The sequence below is a fragment of the Castor canadensis genome, chromosome 8 (genome assembly GCF_047511655.1).
Source record: "Castor canadensis chromosome 8, mCasCan1.hap1v2, whole genome shotgun sequence".
In the NCBI taxonomy this organism is placed as follows: Eukaryota; Metazoa; Chordata; class Mammalia; order Rodentia; family Castoridae; genus Castor; species Castor canadensis.
The window spans coordinates 151,737,123-151,757,763 of NC_133393.1; the positions used below are offsets into that span (position 1 = coordinate 151,737,123).

Consider the following 20,641-nt stretch of genomic DNA (forward strand, 5'->3'; position numbering starts at 1 on the left):
CTTCCTGAATGACTTAACAGCCTCAAGACATCAACTGGGTAAAGGGAGCTTTCTGTAGTGACTCAGTTACCAGACTGATCCGATATGGTGGCTTAATCAGCAAAGCTCCAGTCATCTTAAATGGCATCCTGAAATGTACACTTCTTTATGTACTACTCTAGATATAAGAACCTTACACCTTGAAGGAACGAGTATGGGAAGTCTACCCAGAAGAGACGCCACAGGACAGGATGGTGCAAAGCCTGCAGCACTGCATGTTCCCACATTCAATGAATGAAGACCTGGCTAACCTGCTCTGCCATCAGCTTTCCAAAGAGGGCCATCAGGGAAAACAGGTGTCCTATATCCTGAGCTAGAGGATGATGGCTTGGGGACTGGGAACCAACAGGGGTCAGCTAAAAACCTGCTATTCTTTTAGGAAGAGGAGTGGGAAATAGATTTAAAGATAGGAAGAACCCCCAGACTTGTCTGTGGACACAGCTGAGGAATCTTAACCACCTTCTCAGCCAAGTTGGGAGAGATAAAGAAGTGGAAGTGGGGTGGGGCCATCAAAGAGGAGAGCAAGCTGAGGTGCTGAGACCAGGGGACAATGCTAACAGAGCACAAACTGCAGGGCCTGGGAACACTACTGTGCCTCACTGTATGGCCACTATGCCCACCACAGTGCCAGGCAGAGCAGGGATGTCTATCATTTCTAGGAAAAGTGTAATCTGCAGGAGACGGAAATCATCTCTACAGGTCACTTTGGAAAATGTGGGGTCAGAAGATGCCCCTCCCATTTTCCATGTGAGGCCAGCAACCTGGGTAGTGCCACCTAGAGTCCCTAACTGAAGATGCCCATGGCCCCAGGTCCATATTACAACTACTTGAATAAAGAATAGCTTTATTGGTGACCTCAGGGAGCCAAGGCCTTTCTGACCTTCACTCTCAAGAGCTATCAACCTACAAGGCCTTCTCCAGGTAGGAAAGCCAATCACATGATTCACGAGAGTCTCAGGCAAAGGGTCAGATCTCTATTCCTAATTAGAAAAGTTCCAAATCCTGATTTCAGAGTCAGCAACAGGGTCAGAGGCTAGAGTCTGATGGGCATCAGTGCCCCTGCCTGTGGGGGCTCAGGAGGCTGGCCAAGTGGTTCAGCAACATCTGTAGAGTTGTGGAAGTAAGAAGAGGCCAGGAAGGCCACAGGAAATTTCCTCAAGAAAAGTTTCCAAGAACGTCCACACTTGAGCAGGGCATGGAACCTGGTCCTTCAATTACACTTTGGGTATGATGGGATCAGGTCGCTGAGCAGACCTAGGAGGGAGAAAACCCTGCCCACTCGTCAGCATGCCAAGGCTCCATGGCCTCCATGGCTCGGTGGGGCCACCATAGCCTGTCATACATCTCAGCTCCTCACTACTGGAACATCTCAGACATCTCCAGGTTCTTGATAGGATACAGGTACCACATCACCACCCCCGAAGGGTTGATGGTCACTGTGAAGTTGGTATCATCCCGGAGGCCACTGATGACATCACCCGAGAAGACATTCTGAGCCTGCAGTAGGGAGGGATATCACCGATACCAGCATAAGAAGAGATGTGTAGCGAACCCCTCAGAGGTCAGAGAAGACTGGACTTTGGCCTGTTTGTGCTAGACCTCCAATGTGCCCTGAGAAGTCATTTTTCCACTAACAAAATTTGACAGATGTCTAAGCACAGCCAGTACTAAATGCCTCACCCTGTGGAAAACCATGAGGACCAATGGCAGCAAAGCCTGACCAATGAGCAAGGACCAGCCCGCAAGGTTAAGGGAACCCATTTATACACAGTAGGTCCATCTGCATTACTCAGAAACACAAGTGCAAGGAACAACACCAGCCACAGGCCTGCATAAGCCCCTTAGCAACCTGCAAGAGGCCCAAAGCCACAGCACAGGGGAAGCTACATGTGAATGAGGACCACTCCCAGCAGTGCCCTCCCAAGGAAACCAGATGCCAGAAGTTCTGAGCCAGGGGCACTCACCTCATACACTTTGGTATGAGAGAAGTTCAGCTGTGCAAGTGAGGCATGGTAGTGGTAAGGCATGTCAGTCCTGCGGCTGAAGAATACCAGAGCAATGGCCTCATCAGAAAGGGGCCGCTTGAACACTTCAATGTGGGATTTTTCCTAGGCATAAGAAAAGATGGCCACTGGTTGGTCTCCCTGCTCAGGCAGGCCCTGAAGTCCTCTGCCTGGCCCTCCCTTGAGATATGTCCCAACCCTCCCTCCTCAGCCCACAGCTCTGTGTCACATAGAGGGTTGAGGATGATGCTACAGCCCGCTAGCATTCCAGTTATCTAACTGTACTTTCCTTCCTTTACTCAGCAGATCTAACAACTGTTCTGTGCCAGGCCCCAGAGGAGGGGACGAGACAAATGCTGTATGAGGCTCTGCCTCACAGGATGGTAGGATGATAGGAGGGATGAAGGCAGAAATAATAAAGTAGCAAGAGCACAAGTGCTGCCCAAGACAGCTGCGAGTGCTTTGGTGGAGGGCCCGGTCCAGTGACAACAACGAGGAGCATGGCTCTGTGAAGGCACACAGTGGAGCTGGCCTTGAGGGTGAGTCTCATCCTCCGGAAGGTTCCCCAGGCCCAGCTCCATCATTGGCACCTTTGGCAGAGACTGACTACCTCCTCTCGTTATCACTAGTGGTATGGTGCCTTCTACAGTTTTGTAGATTTCCTTTTACCAAGGTCAAAATTTGTGCAAAGACCAAAGGTTTTGTGAGTTCATGTCACCCAATTGTGTAGCCTTGGGATAAAATGGAGAGTGTCTACCTTGCTGAGAAAATGTATTTAGAGAGCACATCACACAGTAGGCACTAAGTAAGCTGCAGATACAGTTGTGGTAATAGTATAGTAGTAGTCGTTGACTAAAGTAATTCCTTAATCTCTGGAGGGAACCCTTTATTCTCTGCAGGACATCCCCTGTGTGTAGTAGCTTCATGCCTCACTGTTCTCTGTGTACTTGTGTGGTGACTCATCCCCACCTGCCTCTCAGGATCTGTCCTTCTCTGGCTGTGCTCTCATGCAGACAAGGAGGAGGAAGTTGGAGCATCACCTATCAGTATTTAACTGCATGCAACCAGAAGGGATCCAAGAGGGCATTTCAGAGACCCAGCCCCACTCCCAGTGTCACCTAGTATTGCAGCTTTGCTCTCGGGGCAGACCAGTTCCTTAGCCCTCTCTGTTCTCCCAACCCCTGTGCTCCAGTACCTTGAGAATCCTGCGTCCTTGAATGCCCAAGGGGTCCTGGTTGATTTTTATCATGAGTGGATTCTGCAGAATGTCCATGTTCTGGGGGGAGATCGTACGCAGGTCTGTGGACATGAAGAGGGGGGCTGCCAGTATGGTCCACAGAGCCATCTGGGCCCGGGCTTGCTCAAAGCTGAGGCCAAAGTTCCCAACAAGCAGCTGGAGGCAGAGGAAAGGAACAGTCAGTGCTTCTCTCTTCTGAGAGATGGGCATCAGGACCATTGTCAAACGTGTCCAAGGCAAAAGCAAGACACTTTCCATCTGAGCATTAGCACAAGGTGATGAGTCTGTGGTTGCATTGCAGGTTGACCAGATAATCAGATGGGATCTTGTTGCCAAAAAGTTTGTAAATGGGGACAGAAAATGGACATCCACCTGCTCTAGCCATAGCTGAAAGGACCAAGAAGGACTTCTGACCACAGGGCAACGAACCAATTCAGTCAGGATGCAATTATGGCTAATGACACATGGTACTCGTGGATTATATGCCAGGCACTTTAGAGTTACTTCATTTAACCCTCAAAACAGCCCTATATAAAGTAGCTACCATTATTCTCACTTTTCAATGACCAAACAGAAGCACAGAAAACATTAAGTAATTTGCCCAAGGCAAGTGGCAAGCTGGAGCAGGGACTGCAAAGCAGGAAAGTTTTGCTCTTCCAGAATGGCCCCACCTGGTTTAGTATTGACAATTACTATAATCACCATTGGCAGCAAATGCTTGTTGATTAAATGAACAGATAAGCATAAGACTAATTTTCTTTCTTTGGCCGCTTTGGGGTTTGAACTCAGGGCCTCACGCCTGCTAGCAGGTGCTCTTATAGCTTGAGCTACTGCACCACTCCCCACTTTCTTTTGTGATGGGTTTTTCAAGATAGGGTCTCAAGAACCATTTACCCAGGCCCGGAGAGCTACTTGTTCACGGCTAGCTTCAAACTACAATCCTCAAGATCTCTGCCTCCTGAGTAGCTAGGATTATAGGCGTGAGCCACCAGCACCCGAACCCATAAAACTATTTTAAAGACTGGGGCATGGCTCTACTGGTAGAGCACCTGCCAAACAAGCGTGAGGCCCTAAATTCAATCCCTTTTCCAACAATAACAACAACATTTAAGAGTCACCAGGGGCTCCCTCCTTCTCTCCATAAATGCAGAGAGTCTATGTGAGGATACAGTGCAAGAAAGTGGCTGACCTTCTGTGAGGAAGAAAGCCCTCACCAGAGGAGCTGTGAGAAAAACCAGTGTCTGCTGTTTAAGCCCCGCCCCTCCAGTTCTCAGGGTGAGGGGGTGGGGGTGGGGTGGTAGGGCAGCCCATATTGACTACACATTGCCTAAACAAGATCACTGATCCAAGGACAGGATGAATTGATGTTTTAAAACCCAAAAGTCTCATTATTTTGGTTTAAAATAGGACTGCAGGAATAGAATTCATTGTACAGCTCTTGGGCTGCCCATGGCAGCAAGTGCTCCCTACTTGATGACATTTGGGAGATGAACAGAGTTAAATTGCTTGTTAATTCTCAAAGTTGTTGGGTTTTTTTTTGGTACTAGAGATTGAACCCAGGGCCTCACACTTGCTAGGTAAGCACTCTGTCACTCAAACTATGCCCCTAGTCTTGCTAACTTTTCTAGACCCTTCTTGAATTTGAGATCCTTTTGCCTCAGCCTCCAGAGTAGCTGGGATTATAGGCCTGAACAACCACATCCATACCCACCACACCTGGCTTTCTTGCATAACTTGTTTAGATTCTCCAGTGCATTTGGGGTTTTCAAATGGATGTAACTAAGTCCTAACAAAAGGTCCAGAAGCAATGAAGCCAAAGGACCCTGGACTAAAACCCCTGAAACTCAAGAGTCTGGGATAAGATGTTGTGGAAGTTCTCTGGAGATAAGATCACTAATGATTCCATCTAGAATGGTCAGTGATATGATAAATAAGAAGGGACTTCCAAGGGGGAACAGGATATCTTTCCAGGAAGCATTAAGCAGCAACAACACTGATAAGAAGCAAAAAGAGAAACAATGCAAATAAGGGAGGAAAAAAACATTGCCAGGGCTACTATGACTAAGCTAGGATGGAAGGACCAGAAGCAGGTTGAGGGTCAGTTGTGCTTGTGGAAAGTGGGGCAGGACTGGGTGGGTTTTTCAGGACAACAGGGTATAAGGCATTAAAACAGGAATTTCCCAACCCCTCCCCCCCAAAAAAAGGTGCCAGTGGCAAATGGGGAAAGGGTACTGGGTTGGCAAGACAGCATGGAACAGTATGATTTTCATCCTGATCTTCACCACCTAGAGGAGTAGCGTCTCACTGGATGGTTGATTGCTATGGTCAGAGTTCTCAGAAGAAACATCAGAATTAACAATGGGCATTCCCAGGTCCTTCCCCACATTCTGATGCAAAAAGCAGGTGGGAGGGCAGGGCCCTGAACCTTAACTATAAGCAAGCTTCGGCAAGCTTAGTAGGCAAGTCTGATAAACCCTGACATACCCAGTTAAGGGACACGTTTCTGAAATGATTGACCTAGCACCTGGAAGGAAGAGAGCACAAGACAGTGGGGAGCAGGGCTGGCATGGATGGTGAGCCCAGGGCCATTCCCTTCCATGCTGGTACCATGTCTGGGTCATTCCAGTGCCCAGGGCCGGCCACTGGCTGCAGTTCGTCCTGGTGGTTCACAAACCAGTCTAGGATGGAAAGCACACTTGTCCAGGAGTCCTGGATGTCATCATAGTTGCGCCAGAGGTTGCAGATGTCAGCCAGCAGACTGTAGTTCACCTGGATGTTAGGGAAGGCAGAGTCCAACACCAGTCACCCTGGTTCTGGGGCCACCCAGGGGCTAGGGAGGCTCAGTAGACAGGTTGGGAAGGAGGAAGAGAATACGATCTCAAGTTTGTGCTAACAAGAACCCTCTGAGATATCTTACCAGGAAGCATTAAACAGCAACAACACTGATAAGAAGCAAAAAGAGAAACAATGCAAATAAGGTTGGCCTTGTTATGGGGCTGCCCAGGCCTTCCCTCCCTATAGGCTGGTGAATCCACAGTGCTCCTCACCATGTACATGCACACCCCATTTCCCCTCAATGACAGCACCCCCTCCTAGTAGCAGATGTGGAGGGGGTAGGTAAGAAGGGCTGGAGTGGGAGCTAGTGAGAGGCCTTTCTGTGGCTTGGCCTAGGTCTGGCCTCACCAGCTGTCTGGATCTCTTTAGTCCACTTGGTACCACCCAGGAATCTGCCCACTTGCTGGACACTGTGCTGGCACCCCACTCTCCTGCCTTGGATGCCAACCCTGTCAGCCCCCCAGATAAAGGGGCTGGCTGAGTCCCTCTTTAGGACATTATGACTTTGTCTCTAGACACCTACAAATAAGTATGTTGGCAACTGTTGTGAGAGTAGCCCTGGCTGTGGTGATCACCTCCTTGAGGCCTGGCATATGGGGGGCAAGGAAGCCTTGGTGTGGGGAACCCTTGTATACAGGCCCTAGTAGGCAGGCACACAGAATGGCTTACCCTCGGGGGGAGGCCCCCTTCATAGGCTGGCCAGCTGCAGGAGAAGGCAATGGGGCGGCCTGTAGCGTTCAGGGCAGCAGCCATCTTGGGGTACCCTGGAGAAAGCCCAATTTGAGAACTGAGCAGATACAGGAGATAGTCTGGGATCTTTTTGTACCAAATAGAAGGCTCCAAAGAGGAAGTGGCTCTCCTGCACCCAGAGCCTCAAGTATTTCCTGGGTGCCAGGCCTCAGGGAGGCAGCTATGGTACCACCTCACTTTATGGAGCCTGGAGCCATAATCCCTTCAGCTCCTGGGTAAGGGTAGTTGGGAAATAAATAGCTGGGGGCTACACAGACAGACCAAGCTCCCATGGCTATCCTCCCTATCTATCTGATAGACCCCTGCCAGCTGTGGAACTCACCCTCAGCCCGTTCCTTAGAGGTCGAGTAGCAGCCATCCAGCTTCAGCATATCCACCTTCCACTCAGCGAAGGTTTGAGCATCTTGCTCCACCTTGTCTAGTGTGGTGCCAGGGTAGCCCATGCAGGTAAAGCTGCCCATGTCCGCATAGATGCCCAGCTTCAGGCCCAGGGAATGAGCCTGTTGGGAGGTTGAGGATACAGTGGGCTCAAGTGGAACCTTCAGAGAGCCTCTCCTCACAGGATACCTGACCGGGGACCATTAAAACCTTCAGTGGTTCCCACTGACCAAAGGAGAGATGTCTCAGCTGCTGGCTGGCTTCTGCTAGCTGTGACCCACCCTCCCTGCAACACACATACACGTTCCAGCTGTCTCTTGCCTCAAGGCCTTTATTTCTTCCTTAAAGGCCCTCTCTCTGGAATCACCTCTAGAACTAGCTGCCACCTCCAGGGCATTTTCCTGGAGTCTCAGGCAGAATAAGGTGTCCTTTGCAACTCACTTCCATGAGCCAAAAGTAGGTGCACATTTGTCAGTTTCCACCACCAAACAGTTCTCAAGCAGGAACTGTGTATATGAACTCCAAGCAGGTGAAGGGAAAGGAGTGGGGTGGCCCTCAGGCTAAGAGGCAGGGCTGGGACTCACGTAGTCAGCCAGGAAGGCAATGCCATGGGGGAAGCGCTTGGAATCAGGCACCAGACGGCCTTTGGAATCACGCCCGCCAATCCAGCAATCATCAATGTTGAGGTATACGTAGCCCAGGTCCCGCCATCCATCCTGGGCCAGGCGGTCAGCCATATCCATGAATAGTTGCTCACTAGCAGGGGGCAGGAGGAAGGTGCTGGTCATTGGCCCAGCCTGGCTCTTGCCCCGTCCTTTCCTCAGCTCTGAGTGTGAGCACAGACTATAAAAACCATGTCCCTACTATCAGCTGAGGACTAAGCCAGGTAATAAGTGTAAATGACCTCCCAGGAATGTGTCAGGAGCCATAAGCAAGGTGGGGTAAAAGAAGTGGTCTGGTCCCCAGGCCAAGGGGCAGGACTGGGGAAGCTTGTGGGGCCTGCCTGGCCTTTTATCTCCTTTCGCTTCAAGGTCCCTGCCCCACAGAGGCCCCAGGTAGGTCATGAGGCTGGGTGTCAGATATCTCTGAAGTCTCTTCTGCCTGCAGTGTCTCTGGGACTGGGAGTTAGTGGTTCAGACCTTGCCCCCTTGCTAGCTGCCCCTCTACTCCCCTGCCCCCACTCTGCAGGCCCTGGGAAAGGCTTTGTCAGGTGCATTTGCTCACCTGATGCAGTTCTTTGGGTCCTCAACACAGTCAATGTTACAGCGGAAGCGTTCCCAGGCCAGCCAGCCCATGGGTGGTTTCCGCATGAGCCCATTCTCCAGCATCAGTACCTGGGCCACCTGGGCCAGCAACAGCACTGGGGAGGAGGACGTGATGGTGACTGTGAATGACTCCCACAGCCCTGGCCCTCATCTCACCCAGCCACAGCCCTGCAGAGACTGCCTATACATTAGGGTGAACCAGATTCCTGCAAGGACTGGCAAGTGCAGTGTAGTAATGGGGCAAGGCCATGGATTCAAAGCCTGGCTCCCCACTTCTTGTTACCATAGCAAGGTGGGAATCAGCAAAACTGACACCTGAAGTCTTGTCCTTCCTATACCCCTGACCAGCTCCTCTTCCCCTGCAGGCCAGCCTCCAGGTTTTCTAGGTCCCAGGGCTCTCTGTTTACTACTACAGAACCTCAAAGCCTCCAAAGGACCTAAGAGGTCCTCCAGAATAGACTTAGACCCAGCTGCTCACCTTTCCTTCTTGGGCTTCAGTTTCCTTATGGAGAAGATACTGTACCCACTTTACAGGGATGTAACACAAGTTGGTATCACCTAAGATAGGGCCTTTGCATTTGGGGAAATGGGGATGAGACAGGAAGTGAAAGAAGGAACGGATTCCTGGGTAGGGAGCCTGCTTGCCTTTCCTGGCCCAGCTCCAATAAAAGTGAGGAACAAGTCTCCTCGCATGCCCACATCAGGGAAGAAGGACTGACATTACAGGGTCAGAACTTCTTCCTGGCAGTCGTCCACTCCCTCCCAAAACCGTCACCTTCCCCTGGTAGGTGTAGGTACCTGTCTTCAGCACCATTGCTTTGGACCCAGCGTCTCAGGACCTGACCAGATCTGCTCTTATCACCTTTATATGTTGGACTCTGAAAGATAAGAGATGCTAGAAAAGCACTGAGGTCACGGCAGCCTGGCACCCCTGCCGCCCTTAACCTTGGGTATGGATCTCACTCTCGGTCCACAAGTTTCCCTCACTACTGTCACCCCACCCCCAGCCATAACTTCCCGAGTCTGGGCTCTCCCTTCAGAAATACTAGGGGAGGTGTCCAGGACATTAGCCCTCGCCCCTTTCGCGATGCTGGGAGCCCTGGGCGCCTAAGGGCGGCCATCGGCCAGACCAGAGTCAGAAAGGGCGCAGCGACTAGCCCGAGGAAGAGCCGGGGCGCTGGGCCCAACCAGGATCCCAACTCCCATCCGGTCCGGGTTCTCCCCTTCGGCCCCCGAGAATCTCAAGCCCATCGTCCCCGCGCCGCGAGTTCCCAGCCGTCAAACTGACCCTTCCGCTAGCTCAGGCCAAGCCGCACCTCCGCGTCCCCTGGCAGCTCGGGGTCCTCTGATTCATCTGTCTCGTTCCAGTGGGGGCGGGGCCTGACGGCTTCCAGCACAACCTATCAGAATCCCCCTAGCAACAAAATGCCCCACCCTCTATGAGCCAGATCCTCCCAACGTCCCGCCCCTTTGAACTTCAGCTCCGCGCGCTCCCGAGGCAGGCACGAGCGGGAGCGTGCAGACGGTGGCGGGCGCTGTGGGCGTTCTGTGAGGAGCCGTGCGGTGAATATGCTGAGGGCTTCAAGAGGAAAGAGCGTGTCCTGAAACACCGCCCTTAGTAGACCGCTCAGAAATGGTGCTGGAAATGAATATGCACTGCAGGGAAGATGGGTGAGAGCAAAACAGCGGGAGGCTGGCTTCCCCCAACCTACACTCACGGGGCTGTTGGTCCAGACATTGCAAATGTCCCTCAGTCACTCAAGTGCCACACGCTAATGTGTTCGCCTCCACTTGGATGGCTACTGGATTTCCACCATAACTGGCCCCAAACCCAACACCTGCTACCTTCCTTGTCTCAGGTAGTGGTAGCCCCTCTTCTGGGTGCTCCAGTCAAAACCTTGGAATGCTCCCTGGTTCCTCTTTTCCTCACCCTTCACGTCCAGTGCTCTGCAAACCCTCCCCCTCTACCTTTAAAATCCATCCCAAACCTGGCTGCCCCGGACCGCTCGGGGGGCCCCCTCACATCTCGCGTGGACTATTACAGCAGCCTTCTCGTTACTGGATTATTGATCCCGAGTTTGTGTGCGGGCAGGGTCGATGACTGAAGGCAGGGGACCAGGAGTGACGAGAAAAGCAAGCACAAAGTTTATCCAGAGGGCGGGACTTAGCGCCGGAGTTAAGCGCAACGATGGCTCAAGTCTAGGAATGCTAGAGCGCACTAACTGGCTTAGGTCCAACCTGTCTACCTTGGAACTGTATTTGTGATTGGTTGGCGCCAAGTCAGCTTCCCGCAGAACTTGACCACCTGTCCGTCCTTCTTCTTATCAAGCTGAACATTCCAAGAAGGCCTGGTCAGCTCGTCCTGGCCTTGAAATCTGCCCAACTTGTCCTGGCCTTGGGGCCCACTACCCATACTGTGCAGCTGCATCTGGTATTTTGGTGAGAGGTTTGTTGTTTCTCAGAGAAGCCTGTTGTTTCCCATGCCCTTTTATGTGTCTGCTTCTAAAGTGCCTCTCTCATCCTCTCCAATGACATTGTGGAGTCACCAATGTCATTGCCCCTCTACATCCTCACCTACATTTATTCGTTCCATGGTAACCAGAGTACCCTTGAAAACCCAGCTCTAGTCACTACTGTCTGAAAACCCTGCCATGGCTGCTCCCTCAGTCTGGAGTTTACTTAGTTTTATTAAGTCTTGCAATGGATCCCATCTCCTGCCTCCCTCCAGACCTCCTCCCAGCTTGCTGACTTCCTTTGCAGGCCTCAGGGCCTTTGCACTGGCTGTAACCTCTGCCTGGAATGCTCTTCTAGCTATACACAGCTCCTTCAAATATTTGTCAAATGCCACCTTCTCAGTGAGGTCTACCCTTATCATTCTATTTAAAATAGTAACAGTCCCACCCCCAGAACTCCCAATCTCCCTTACTCTGCTCTGTTTTTTCCACACAATTATTACCTTCTAACACATTTATTATAATTTATACTATTAATAAGAGTTAATGAAAGAGACACGATGAACAAGAAATAAAAGCATGACTTAATGAAGTTTACTATAGTGGTTAGTATATTGAAAATACAACCCAGGGATGTAATGGAAGCCTAAGGGTAGGCTGCTCAACTTTGACAGGTTAAGGAGGGCACATCTGAGCAGAGATCTAAAGGATATGAAGCAACCCTGAGGCTAGGGTGTGGAGTTGGGGTGTGGGGGTGAGAAAGAAGGGCTGTCTTGGCTGCAGGAACTGCAAAAGCAAGGGCTCTGAGGTGGCACCCACAAGTTTTAGGGCAGTCTGTTAAGCTCATGTTGACCCAGGGCCTCTGGGAACCTGCCTTTGAGCCGTCTTGCAATATTTCACGGGGGCCTATGTGTGGACCTACTCCCAGAAGGGCTTGGGGGCCATGATGGGGCTGCAGATGGCTGGTGGAAGCAGAAATGGATAAGCTCCAGAGGCAGAGATCTGGCAAATCCAGAGATCTGGTAAATCCAGAGATCTGGTTGAATAACTCAGCGGGGCTTTGCAGGCTATGTAGGAGCTGCCCTTAGGAGGCGCCCAAGCCGAGGCCTTGCGTGGCTTGGCTCTGCTAGAGGGCTGGGCGGGGAGAGGGGGACTGTAGGGGATAGAGGAGGATTCCGAATTATCCCAGCGGTGGGCTGTGTGGGAGGCCCGTGGACATTCAGCTTGATGTGGGGCCCTGGGTTCGAGGCCTCCCTTCATTGACTAGCTCTGTGGGTCAGGCAGACAGTTCTCACCCTCCCGGGCCTCAGTTTCCCTCGGATGTAGATCAGGAGGCGGCCTTGCGGATCCCAAGGCCTGGTGAGTACTAGGCGGGGAGGGGCCGGGGCGGTAACTCCAGCCGCCCGGGCGAGGTCTCCCGGCTCCCGCGGCCGAGTTCACGGGCCGGGTGGAGGCACGGAGTCCCGAGGCCGGATCGCCGGGGGCGCTGCCGCCCATCCCGCGGGCCATGCTCCGGGGCTGGCGCGGGCTCGGAGGCGGGAGGTGAGCGCGGCCAGGCGGGCTGCGGGAGGAGGCGGGCCTGGGAAGGCGTGGCCGCGGAGACGTGGCGGGAACCGCCGCGCCGCGCTGCGCTGATCGGGAACCCGGGGTCGGGGGTGCGGGTGGGGAGAGCAGCCAGTTCCATCGGCCTGCGGCTCGCGGGGAGGTCCGGACCGCGGCGACCCCTTTCAGGGGCCGAGGCCACTGGCCGGACCGCTCGACGCCGCCAGCTCGTGGCTCGGCCAACAAAAGAATCCGGAAAGCCGCTGTGCGCCGGCGAGAGGCCGGGCCTCGCAGCCGCAGCAGTGGAGAGCAGGGCGCCCGGAGGGGAGGAGGGGACAGCGCCGCGGGCTGTGACCCCACCGCGCGCCCAGCACGCGCGCCCAGGTCGCCCCTCCGCAAACAGACGGGCTGCCCTTCTTCCCTGCCCGGCTACCCCATCCGGGGCCTGCCCTTTCTCTCCTAGCCGGCCCTTATGTTATTTATTATAGTTCATTACTTGTTACGTCGATAACTTTATTGCCATTTAATTCTGCGTCCTTACAGCGTGTCTCCCCGCGCTGGGAGTAGGCTCTCCTTTGTTTTGTCCACTGATGCAGTCCCAAGAATTCAACAAACACTTCCTGAGAGCCTCCCCGAGCCCCCATGGTGCCGATTATTGGGGGCTACTGAGGAGTCCCGCCCTAGACATTCTTCGAATGGGAACAGCGCTGTAGTGACAAATGTGATTATTGTGGGAGGAAGGAGACAAAACCAGAAATGAGGGGACTGCTGGTCAGATGACCTCAGATCAGGCCACCTTGCTGATCAGAGCCACCTTGGGTATGGTGATCAAGCAAGGCTTTGATTAGGTGACCTAAAGCCCACAGAACACTACAAAATGGGACAAAGGCTAGAAGGGAAAGCAAGAATATATGAGCACTTGACTCTGACCTGGCCTCAGGGCAGGGAGCTGAGGTCTGACAAGGGAAAATCAAGGTAATGGGACCTTGAATTGTTCCTAGGTGCCCAGAGCAGGTGATGGGTGGGGGACTATCAGGGGTCAAGAAGGTGGTGGTTTCACTAGGCCCCAAAGGCAGAATTCTCATTCTTTGAGAATTGTCTTGCAGGCTTCCTGGGAGCCATGTGGCTGAACTGTGAGGCCAGACAAGAGGCCTCTGCCCTTGTGCTGTGAGCTTTGCTGGTAAGTTCCTCATGGCAGCCAAGACTTCCCCCTAGAAGGAAAGGAACTAGGAGACCAAGTGCTGGTGCTCCCTGGCCACTGACTTAGGGCCTTTCCCCTTCAGTGCTCTAGTCTTGTTTTCCATGAGTGCAGAGGATAGAGGTCATATATGATCCTCGAGACAACAGCAGTCAGCACCTGTGGTTGGTCCTTCTCAGCCATATATTGGTTTGTCCCACATTTTGTGTACAGAGTAGGTCCCCATCTGACTTGCCCTGTCTGCACTCATCTAGATCTGAAATCTGCAGATTCTTAGTAAAGGACAATTCAGGCTAACAGATGCCCAGGAAGGTCATGGACTCCCTGGAACTTTGTCCTCAGAATTGGAGTTGAGAAGGCCCCAAGTTAGAGGATGGTTGAAGCGCCATGGTTTTGTTACCAGATCTGGGTCACCAAGTCCAGAAAGTTCTTGGCCTTGTCAGAGAAAGAATTCAAGGATGGACGCAGAGCATTTATGCAGGAGCAGGTTTATTAATGCAGAGCAAAGTGAAAGCAAAGCAAGCGTGCACCCTCCATGGGCCATGTCTATGGACATGGTCAGTCCTGGAAAACTGGGTTAATGTGCCATTAACTTCCACAGACTGGGTTATGTGTCCTCAACTTCTCCCATCTGTCCAATTGGCCTTGGATGGTCAGACAGGGGTTGTCATTTTCCACAACATGGGAAAATGACAGCAGTGGGAGCTGCTGGTCAGCAAGATGCTTCACTAACAACTTGTTAATGTCACAAGTTGTTCTCTTAACATCACCAGTTCAGGCCACCATTCTCAGCTGTTTGTTTTTTTACTTTGTTTTGCTTTTTTTAGTTTTTGTGTTTTGAGTCTTACTTTTTAGTTTTTGTGTTTTGGGTCTTACTATGTAGCCTAGGCTGGCCTCGAATTTGCATTCCTCCTGTTTTAGCTTCCCAGTGCTAGCCTAGGATTACAGGCATATACTACACTACCATGCCTGGCTTTGTTTTTGTTTTTGGCAGCACTAGAGTTTGAACTCAGGGCCTCACACTTGCTAGGCAGGTGCTCTACCACTTGAGCCATTCTGCCAGCCCTTTTTTTGTGTGTATATCTTGCTTCTGTTTTGCCCAGGCTGACCTTGAACCACATTCCTCCTGATCTCTGCCTCCTGAGAAGCTAAGATTACAGGTGTGAGCCCCTGGCGCCTGGCTTTCTTTGAGTTTTAAAAAGCCATTTCTAGGTCCTCCCATGCCTCCTTTTCTGATACAGTCATTATCTCTTCCTTTGAGTCTTCTGATGTCTAGTTTTTTGCATGACCCTATGAAAGAGAGAAAAGGCAGGGAAAACTTTCCTAATTCACAGATGAAAACAGAAGAGCCCATGGACACAGCAAGCAAATACAGGCCCCAGAGCAGCCCAGGTCTCCTCCAGAGCCAGCCCCCTTCTCCAGTGGAGCCACCTCCCTGTCTAATCCACGGCCACTTCTCTCCACCTTACAGTTCTTGTGAGAATCATGAAGCTGAACAAGAGGAGTGTGGTCCACTACGCCCTGAGTGACTCCCCTGCAGACCACACAGGCTTCCTGCGCACTTGGGGGGGCCCAGGAACCCCACCTACCCCCAGTGGCACTGGCCGAAGATGCTGGTTTGTCCTCAAGGGCAACCTGCTGTTCTCCTTTGAAAGTCAGGAGGGTCGGGCCCCGCTGAGCCTGGTGGTGCTGGAGGGCTGTACAGTGGAGCTGGCAGAGGCCCCCGTGCCAGAGGAGTTTGCCTTCGCCATCCGCTTTGATGCCCCCGGAGTGCGCCCACACCTACTGGCCGCAGATGGGCAGGCGGCCCAGGAGGCCTGGGTGAAGGCGCTGTCTCGAGCCAGCTTTGGCTACATGCGTCTGGTGGTGCGAGAGCTGGAGAGCCAGTTGCAGGATGCCCGCCAGAGCCTGGCCTTGCATCGCTGTGCATCCTGGAAGACCGTTGCCAGCTGCCACAAGCTGCAGGCCCCTGGTCACTGGTCTCCAAGCAGGGAGAATGGTCATTTTCTCCCCAGGGATTGCAGCCGTGTGGGCTCCACCGAAGAAGTGGGCAGCAGGCTAGCAGGGCGGGATTTGGCTGAGTGGGAGTTGCAGAGCCCTGCCAGCCTCCTCCTAAGCAGGGGGCAGAGCCCTGTGTCCCCTGAGACCTCCTGCTTTTCTACCCTGCACAACTGGTATGGCCAGGAGATCATGGAGCTGAGGCGGGGATGGCAGCAGAGGGCTCGGGGGAGTCAGCCAGAATACAAGCAACAGGACAGGCCCTGAGCCTGCATCCTTCTAGTTGTGGCCCTGTCCTGCTGGTTAGGACACTAGGGCCAGTGCAGAGTTAAATGTTTACTCATTTCCAAAGTGGTTGCCGGTGGGCGGGTGGGGTTTCTCTTCCTCTTGCTCTTTAGGACTTCTCCAAGTTCCATATCCTCCCTTGTGCCTGGAGAGGACTAAGGAGTCATGACTTCCAAACTTTTTTATTTTCTGAGACCCAGAGAAGAAAGCTGGCTTGCACAACACCTAGAGCAGCCCCAAGTCTCCTGACTCTGTGCTGGGCTGCCCCCCCCTCAGGGAAAGTTAGTGAAATGAAGGACATGGGGCTACCCTACATTCGACCTGCACACTAGATTCTATAGCCATAATTTCCAACACAGGAAATCTTGTGTGCATCTGAATCCCAGAGTCTGTCAGCAGTATTGGCTTGAAGGGCTGCTGACATTGTCAGAGAAAATGGATTTTTTTGTGTCAGAGGGCCTCTGGGTCCAGCTCTTCCTGAGAGGGAGGGGAAGATTGGGCATGTGACCCCCCATTCTGTGTTTTGGGTAGGGCTCTTTGGAGAAGAGGGCTTTCAGCCAATAAAAAGGGATTTCTTTTGCTCTCACTGCACTATCAACAGATGGTGCTGGACCTTGCCCCGGGCAGAGCTGGTAGCTTTTCTAAGTCAACAGTAACACTTCCTGGGCTCTGTCTTCATCAGCTAGCTCTTAGAGCCAAGTGGAAAGTTACAGAGGTGGGGAGGTGATTGGGGGGAAAGGCAGTTTGTTTCTTTGGTTCTCAGTCCTGGGCATTCTAGTCAAGCACCCTACCACTTGAGCCACACCTCCAGTCCTTGTCCTGGGCATTCTAGAAGTTTAGACACAGGATTCCTGGTACCTTGGGATAAAACCTCTCCTGGCTGGATTCCCATACAAAGTGTTCCTGCTCCTGGAACTTTTGAGTGAAACTACCTGGGAACTCTGTCACACTCCTGCTTGTCCTGTAGGTTTTACCGGCCAAGTACTCTCATTGTTACTCTCTCTAGCATCATGCTAAATGTTTTCTTTTTTTTATTGTTGTTGGGGGTGGGGGGGAGAATGGCTGAGTCCAGAGTCAGAGGTCAGACTCACCTGTCTCTGTTAGGGATATGATAGTAGAGTGGTTGGCGGGAAGACGTAGGGTCTGGCCAGACATCTCCCTTTCCAAACACAAAATCTACCCTTTCCCAGCCTTCCTCTGCTTTATTAGGGTCTTGGGCTGCCCGACCAAGACCCAACTAGGCCTCAGGCTGAGCTCAGAGCCTCTTATCTCCAGGTGGCCGAGATGTCACTCAGGCCCCATTTCGGTTCCGCTCAGCTTGTTTCCCAGCCCTATTATGGGAAGCCCGCAGCCCACTGCACCTGTTATATAGGTACACAGTTATACTACAGGCTTTGGTGACTTTTTTAAGTGTTGCAGTTTTTTTTATAGAGTCAAACACTAAGTAAAGTTTTTTCATTATTACTCATTTTGGCTCCTTAAGCTTATTTCAACAGTCTCCTGGCGGTCGGGTGCAGGAACAACGACAGCAGGCTGCACACTCGGGGTCCCCTGAGCTGATGGCCCCGCCCACCAGAGGCCGGGGGGAGGAGGAGGAGGAGGAAATGGAGCGTCGGCGTCGTGCTCGTGACGCCACCGCGCCGGGCGGGTGACGAATGCCTTTTTCCCGCCTCCACCGCAATGGGGGAGACTGCGCAAGCGCGGGGGCTGGGTTCTGGCGTGCACCCGCTAGTCTCGCGAGGCTTGGGGCGGCGTTCTTAGGGCGTCACCCGGTCCTGACGGAGGAGCGAGGGTTCTGGGTGAGGGGCGGGGCTGGGAGATGGCGTTCGGAGCGGCTCGCTGGCTGGCTTTGACGTCTGTCCGATCCTGGCCTCTCCGGAGCAGGCCAAGCTTGAGGAAAGGTGACCATGTCTCCGCCGTACAGGGTAGCTCAGGTCGGAGCTTGGTACCGTCGAGGTCAGTCATCGTTACCCGCAGCGGCGCCATTTTGCCCAAACCGGTGAAAGTGAGTGTCTTCCTGGAGACGGGGCGAAGGGGCCGAGGCCAATCCTTGTGGGGCGTGCCACAGGCTGATGCTGATTGACAGGACCAGAGACCAATCATAGGATCGGCATAGACTAGAAGGCGGACCAAGGACAAATTTTTGCGCTAATGGTTGCTAATTTTGATCCGTGGGAGAAGATGATGGGTTAAAATCCGGTGTTGAGCTGGGTGCTTGGAGACAGAAATCGATGGGCAGAACTTGTATTTTGCACTAGTTTATCGTGAGTTGTGTGGTGCCCCATTCCTCTGGGGCCAGAAGACGGCTTGTGTGTGGAGTTTAGACAAGTCACGCAGTCTGTCTGCCCAGTTTACAGTCAGATTTTTACAAATGAAGAATCGGGCCTTAGTGGTGAAGCCGGTGTCCGAGGCTCGCAGCTGAGTTAGGTCTTGGCATCCAGGCTTCTTACTGGAATAGCCCCGACTAGGTCCTGTTTTTTCCATCACTGAATACTGTCACTTGCCCTCAGTACCCTTAGGTCTAAGGAAAATGGAAATGGTCTCTTATATCAATCAAAGGTGTGCTTTTTAACTGCAGGGCTGTGTGGGAGTTAAAAACAAAAAAATTCCTTTATGCTAACTCACACAGTTGATCATAGGCTGTATTCACGGTAAGCAGCAGGAAAGTGCAGCCTGCCTTTTAAAAAGGCACAGGTGAGAAAAAAAATGTAACTCCCGGAATAGACAGAGGAAAAATGGTGAGATTTTACTAACACTCCTCCAGTCCATCTATATTGTCTGTTTCTAAGATTTAATGTGGTGAAATCACATTTGTCAGGCATCAGGGAACTTGAAGAACTGTAGAGAATATCCCTCCACTGAACATGTTTTTGTAATTTACTTTTATGTGTGTAGTATTTTCAAGTAGAGCTGACCATAGTCCGGTCCTTAGTGCTTTCTTTCCTGATTGTGGGTAACTGCAGGTTGTGTCTTGTTAAGTTTTAGATGTCTAGAGTGCCTTGTACTGTCCAGTCACTTTATCTTGTCTTCTGATTGTTTTTCTTGCTCTGAATTTTTCCAAGGACTTTTAAAACCAAGTGGCTTATTATGGGTCTGGGGTCCACTGGAGGAAATGCCCAAGAGGGCCAAGCCTTCTATGGCCCTGCCAAAGTGGGCTCTGGAGCTCACAGCCATCATTCTGACTCTCTGCAGATGTCCTTTGGCCTTCTTCGTGTGTTCTCCATTGTGATCCCCTTTCTCTATGTTGGGACACTCATTAGCAAGAACTTTGCTGCTTTACTTGAGGAGCATGACATTTTTGTCCCAGAGGATGATGATGACGATGACTAACAGGTAAGACTTGCTTTTCCCTTGAATGGACAGGAGCAGGAAGTAGGATGGAGCAGGTGATCTGTGATAGAGTCTGGCCTACTGGCAGCATTTGGACCCTCTGGATAGAAGCTTCAGTGAATTGACCCAATGGATGATCAGTGTTTGCCTTTCCCCTGTATTGATGAAAGTAACTTAAGTAATTTATACATACACTGGTATCTCTTCTTACTAGATCAGGAACCTTGGCCTTGATGTACCTTCATTTAATCAACCCACATTTTCTTGACAATTTAATATGTCTTATACATACCTACCACCAACAGCTGTATTTCAGCAGCTCCATACCAAAATTTAGGGACTGGCAAAGTCCTCACCACTTTCAGCTGTACAGCCTGTACATGGACACAAACCCTTTTCCCAGGAGTCCCATTATGTTCCCATTTAGCTTTCTTGTGTTGATTTCTTGTGCTGTAATGTGTGCAGCATGGCACCATTACAGTCATAGGTAAGGACACTCCTGACTCCTTAGTTTAGTGTTCTTGCTGTCATCTGGACACACCTCTTGTCTCAGTTCCATCTTCTGTATTCCCAACACAGGAGGAAATAGCCCTGAGAAGGCAGGACTGTGGACCCACCAGAGTGGGCTGTCCCCAGGACTCATCATTTCTTGAATTACCCTCACTTTTACCCATCTCCCAAATAATGACTCATTGTTCGTCTCACTGCTCTTTGTCCTATGCCCACCCATTCTTTAGTGGCTTTGATGATACCTTCCTTTATCCCTCCATTCGAAATTGACTGCTGATAAAGCTAGGAATGGTGGGACACACCTGTAATCCCTGTACTTGTGGTGGAGGCAGGACGATTGAGTTCAAGACCAGCCTGGGCTATTTGTTTAAATATGTACACCCACACCAGAGAATTCTACCAGATGGAGTTTTTTGCTGGCAGGAAATGTCATTTATACCTTTGGGCCAGTAAATGTATGAATAGTCAAAGGTACTCAACATTGCCTTTCTCTTACATGTTTGGTAGGATCAGTCTGTGGGATTCTCTTTCAGGATGTGGATGAAGTATCATTGCCCACTTCACTGCTGCTTTTCCTTTCTTCTAGGGTGTGGAGAAAGTAGAGGAAGGAGAAAGCACTAGCTAAAGAAATGGTGTCAGCTCTCCTCCTTCCGTATCAACAAAAAATACTCAGGGAAAGACCTCAGCCTTGCCTCCTGCATGGACTATGACCACAACCCAGACCCCCAGGCTCTGGGAGGTTCCCTGAGATGTGCTGTCCATTGAGCACTGGAAATTATGAATAACGTAATAAACATCAGCTGTGTATGACTGAAAGG

At 51.7% G+C, this 20,641-nt stretch overlaps 3 protein-coding genes across 7 annotated transcripts; 2 read left to right on the plus strand and 1 right to left on the minus strand.

Annotated features, from left to right (window-relative positions):
• Positions 1 to 866: 866 nt before the first annotated feature.
• Naga (alpha-N-acetylgalactosaminidase) lies at positions 867 to 10,001 on the minus strand. 2 transcript variants are annotated; one of them, XM_020168211.2, is made up of 10 exons: positions 9,796 to 10,001; positions 9,306 to 9,385; positions 8,467 to 8,602; positions 7,827 to 7,998; positions 7,187 to 7,364; positions 6,784 to 6,878; positions 5,887 to 6,048; positions 3,238 to 3,435; positions 2,004 to 2,147; positions 867 to 1,536 (listed from the first exon to the last, which is right to left on the minus strand). In XM_020168211.2, exons 2-10 carry the CDS (start codon positions 9,319 to 9,321, stop codon positions 1,396 to 1,398), a joined length of 1,242 nt encoding a protein of 413 aa, XP_020023800.1. In that variant the 5' UTR covers positions 9,322 to 9,385; positions 9,796 to 10,001; the 3' UTR covers positions 867 to 1,395. The 2 variants fall into 2 exon arrangements, with proteins under 2 accessions (XP_020023800.1, XP_073940696.1); XM_074084595.1 differs by lacking the exon at positions 9,796 to 10,001 and adding an exon at positions 9,638 to 9,762.
• A 50-nt stretch (positions 10,002 to 10,051) lies between these two features.
• Positions 10,052 to 17,451, plus strand: Pheta2 (PH domain containing endocytic trafficking adaptor 2). Of its 4 annotated transcripts, none has more exons than XM_074084597.1 (3): positions 10,052 to 10,178; positions 13,609 to 13,682; positions 15,172 to 17,451. In XM_074084597.1, exon 3 carries the CDS (start codon positions 15,186 to 15,188, stop codon positions 15,963 to 15,965), a length of 780 nt encoding a protein of 259 aa, XP_073940698.1. In that variant the 5' UTR covers positions 10,052 to 10,178; positions 13,609 to 13,682; positions 15,172 to 15,185; the 3' UTR covers positions 15,966 to 17,451. The 4 variants fall into 4 exon arrangements, with proteins under 4 accessions (XP_073940698.1, XP_020023797.2, XP_020023799.2 ...); XM_020168208.2 differs by lacking the exon at positions 10,052 to 10,178 and adding an exon at positions 10,644 to 12,319; XM_020168210.2 differs by lacking the exon at positions 10,052 to 10,178 and adding an exon at positions 12,347 to 12,502.
• A 294-nt stretch (positions 17,452 to 17,745) lies between these two features.
• Smdt1 (single-pass membrane protein with aspartate rich tail 1) lies at positions 17,746 to 20,639 on the plus strand. The gene is made up of 3 exons (XM_074084598.1): positions 17,746 to 17,988; positions 19,176 to 19,316; positions 20,410 to 20,639. Exons 1-2 carry the CDS (start codon positions 17,803 to 17,805, stop codon positions 19,311 to 19,313), a joined length of 324 nt encoding a protein of 107 aa, XP_073940699.1. The 5' UTR covers positions 17,746 to 17,802; the 3' UTR covers positions 19,314 to 19,316; positions 20,410 to 20,639.
• Positions 20,640 to 20,641: the final 2 nt, after the last annotated feature.

Bases quoted from the DNA above. Each gene is read 5' to 3' on its own strand.
- Naga (XM_020168211.2), bottom strand. The intron at 7,365-7,826 runs GTGAGTCCCAGC...ACCTCCCAACAG, and splicing joins TTGCCTTCCTGGCTGACTAC to GCTCATTCCCTGGGCCTGAA. The intron at 3,436-5,886 runs GTACCAGCATGG...CTCTGCCTCCAG, and splicing joins ACTGGAATGACCCAGACATG to CTGCTTGTTGGGAACTTTGG.
- Smdt1 (XM_074084598.1), top strand. From the start codon at position 17,803: ATGGCGTTCGGAGCGGCTCGCTGGCTGGCTTTGACGTCTGTCCGATCC. The intron at 17,989-19,175 runs GTGAGTGTCTTC...GACTCTCTGCAG, and splicing joins TTTTGCCCAAACCGGTGAAA to ATGTCCTTTGGCCTTCTTCG.
- Pheta2 (XM_074084597.1), top strand. From the start codon at position 15,186: ATGAAGCTGAACAAGAGGAGTGTGGTCCACTACGCCCTGAGTGACTCC.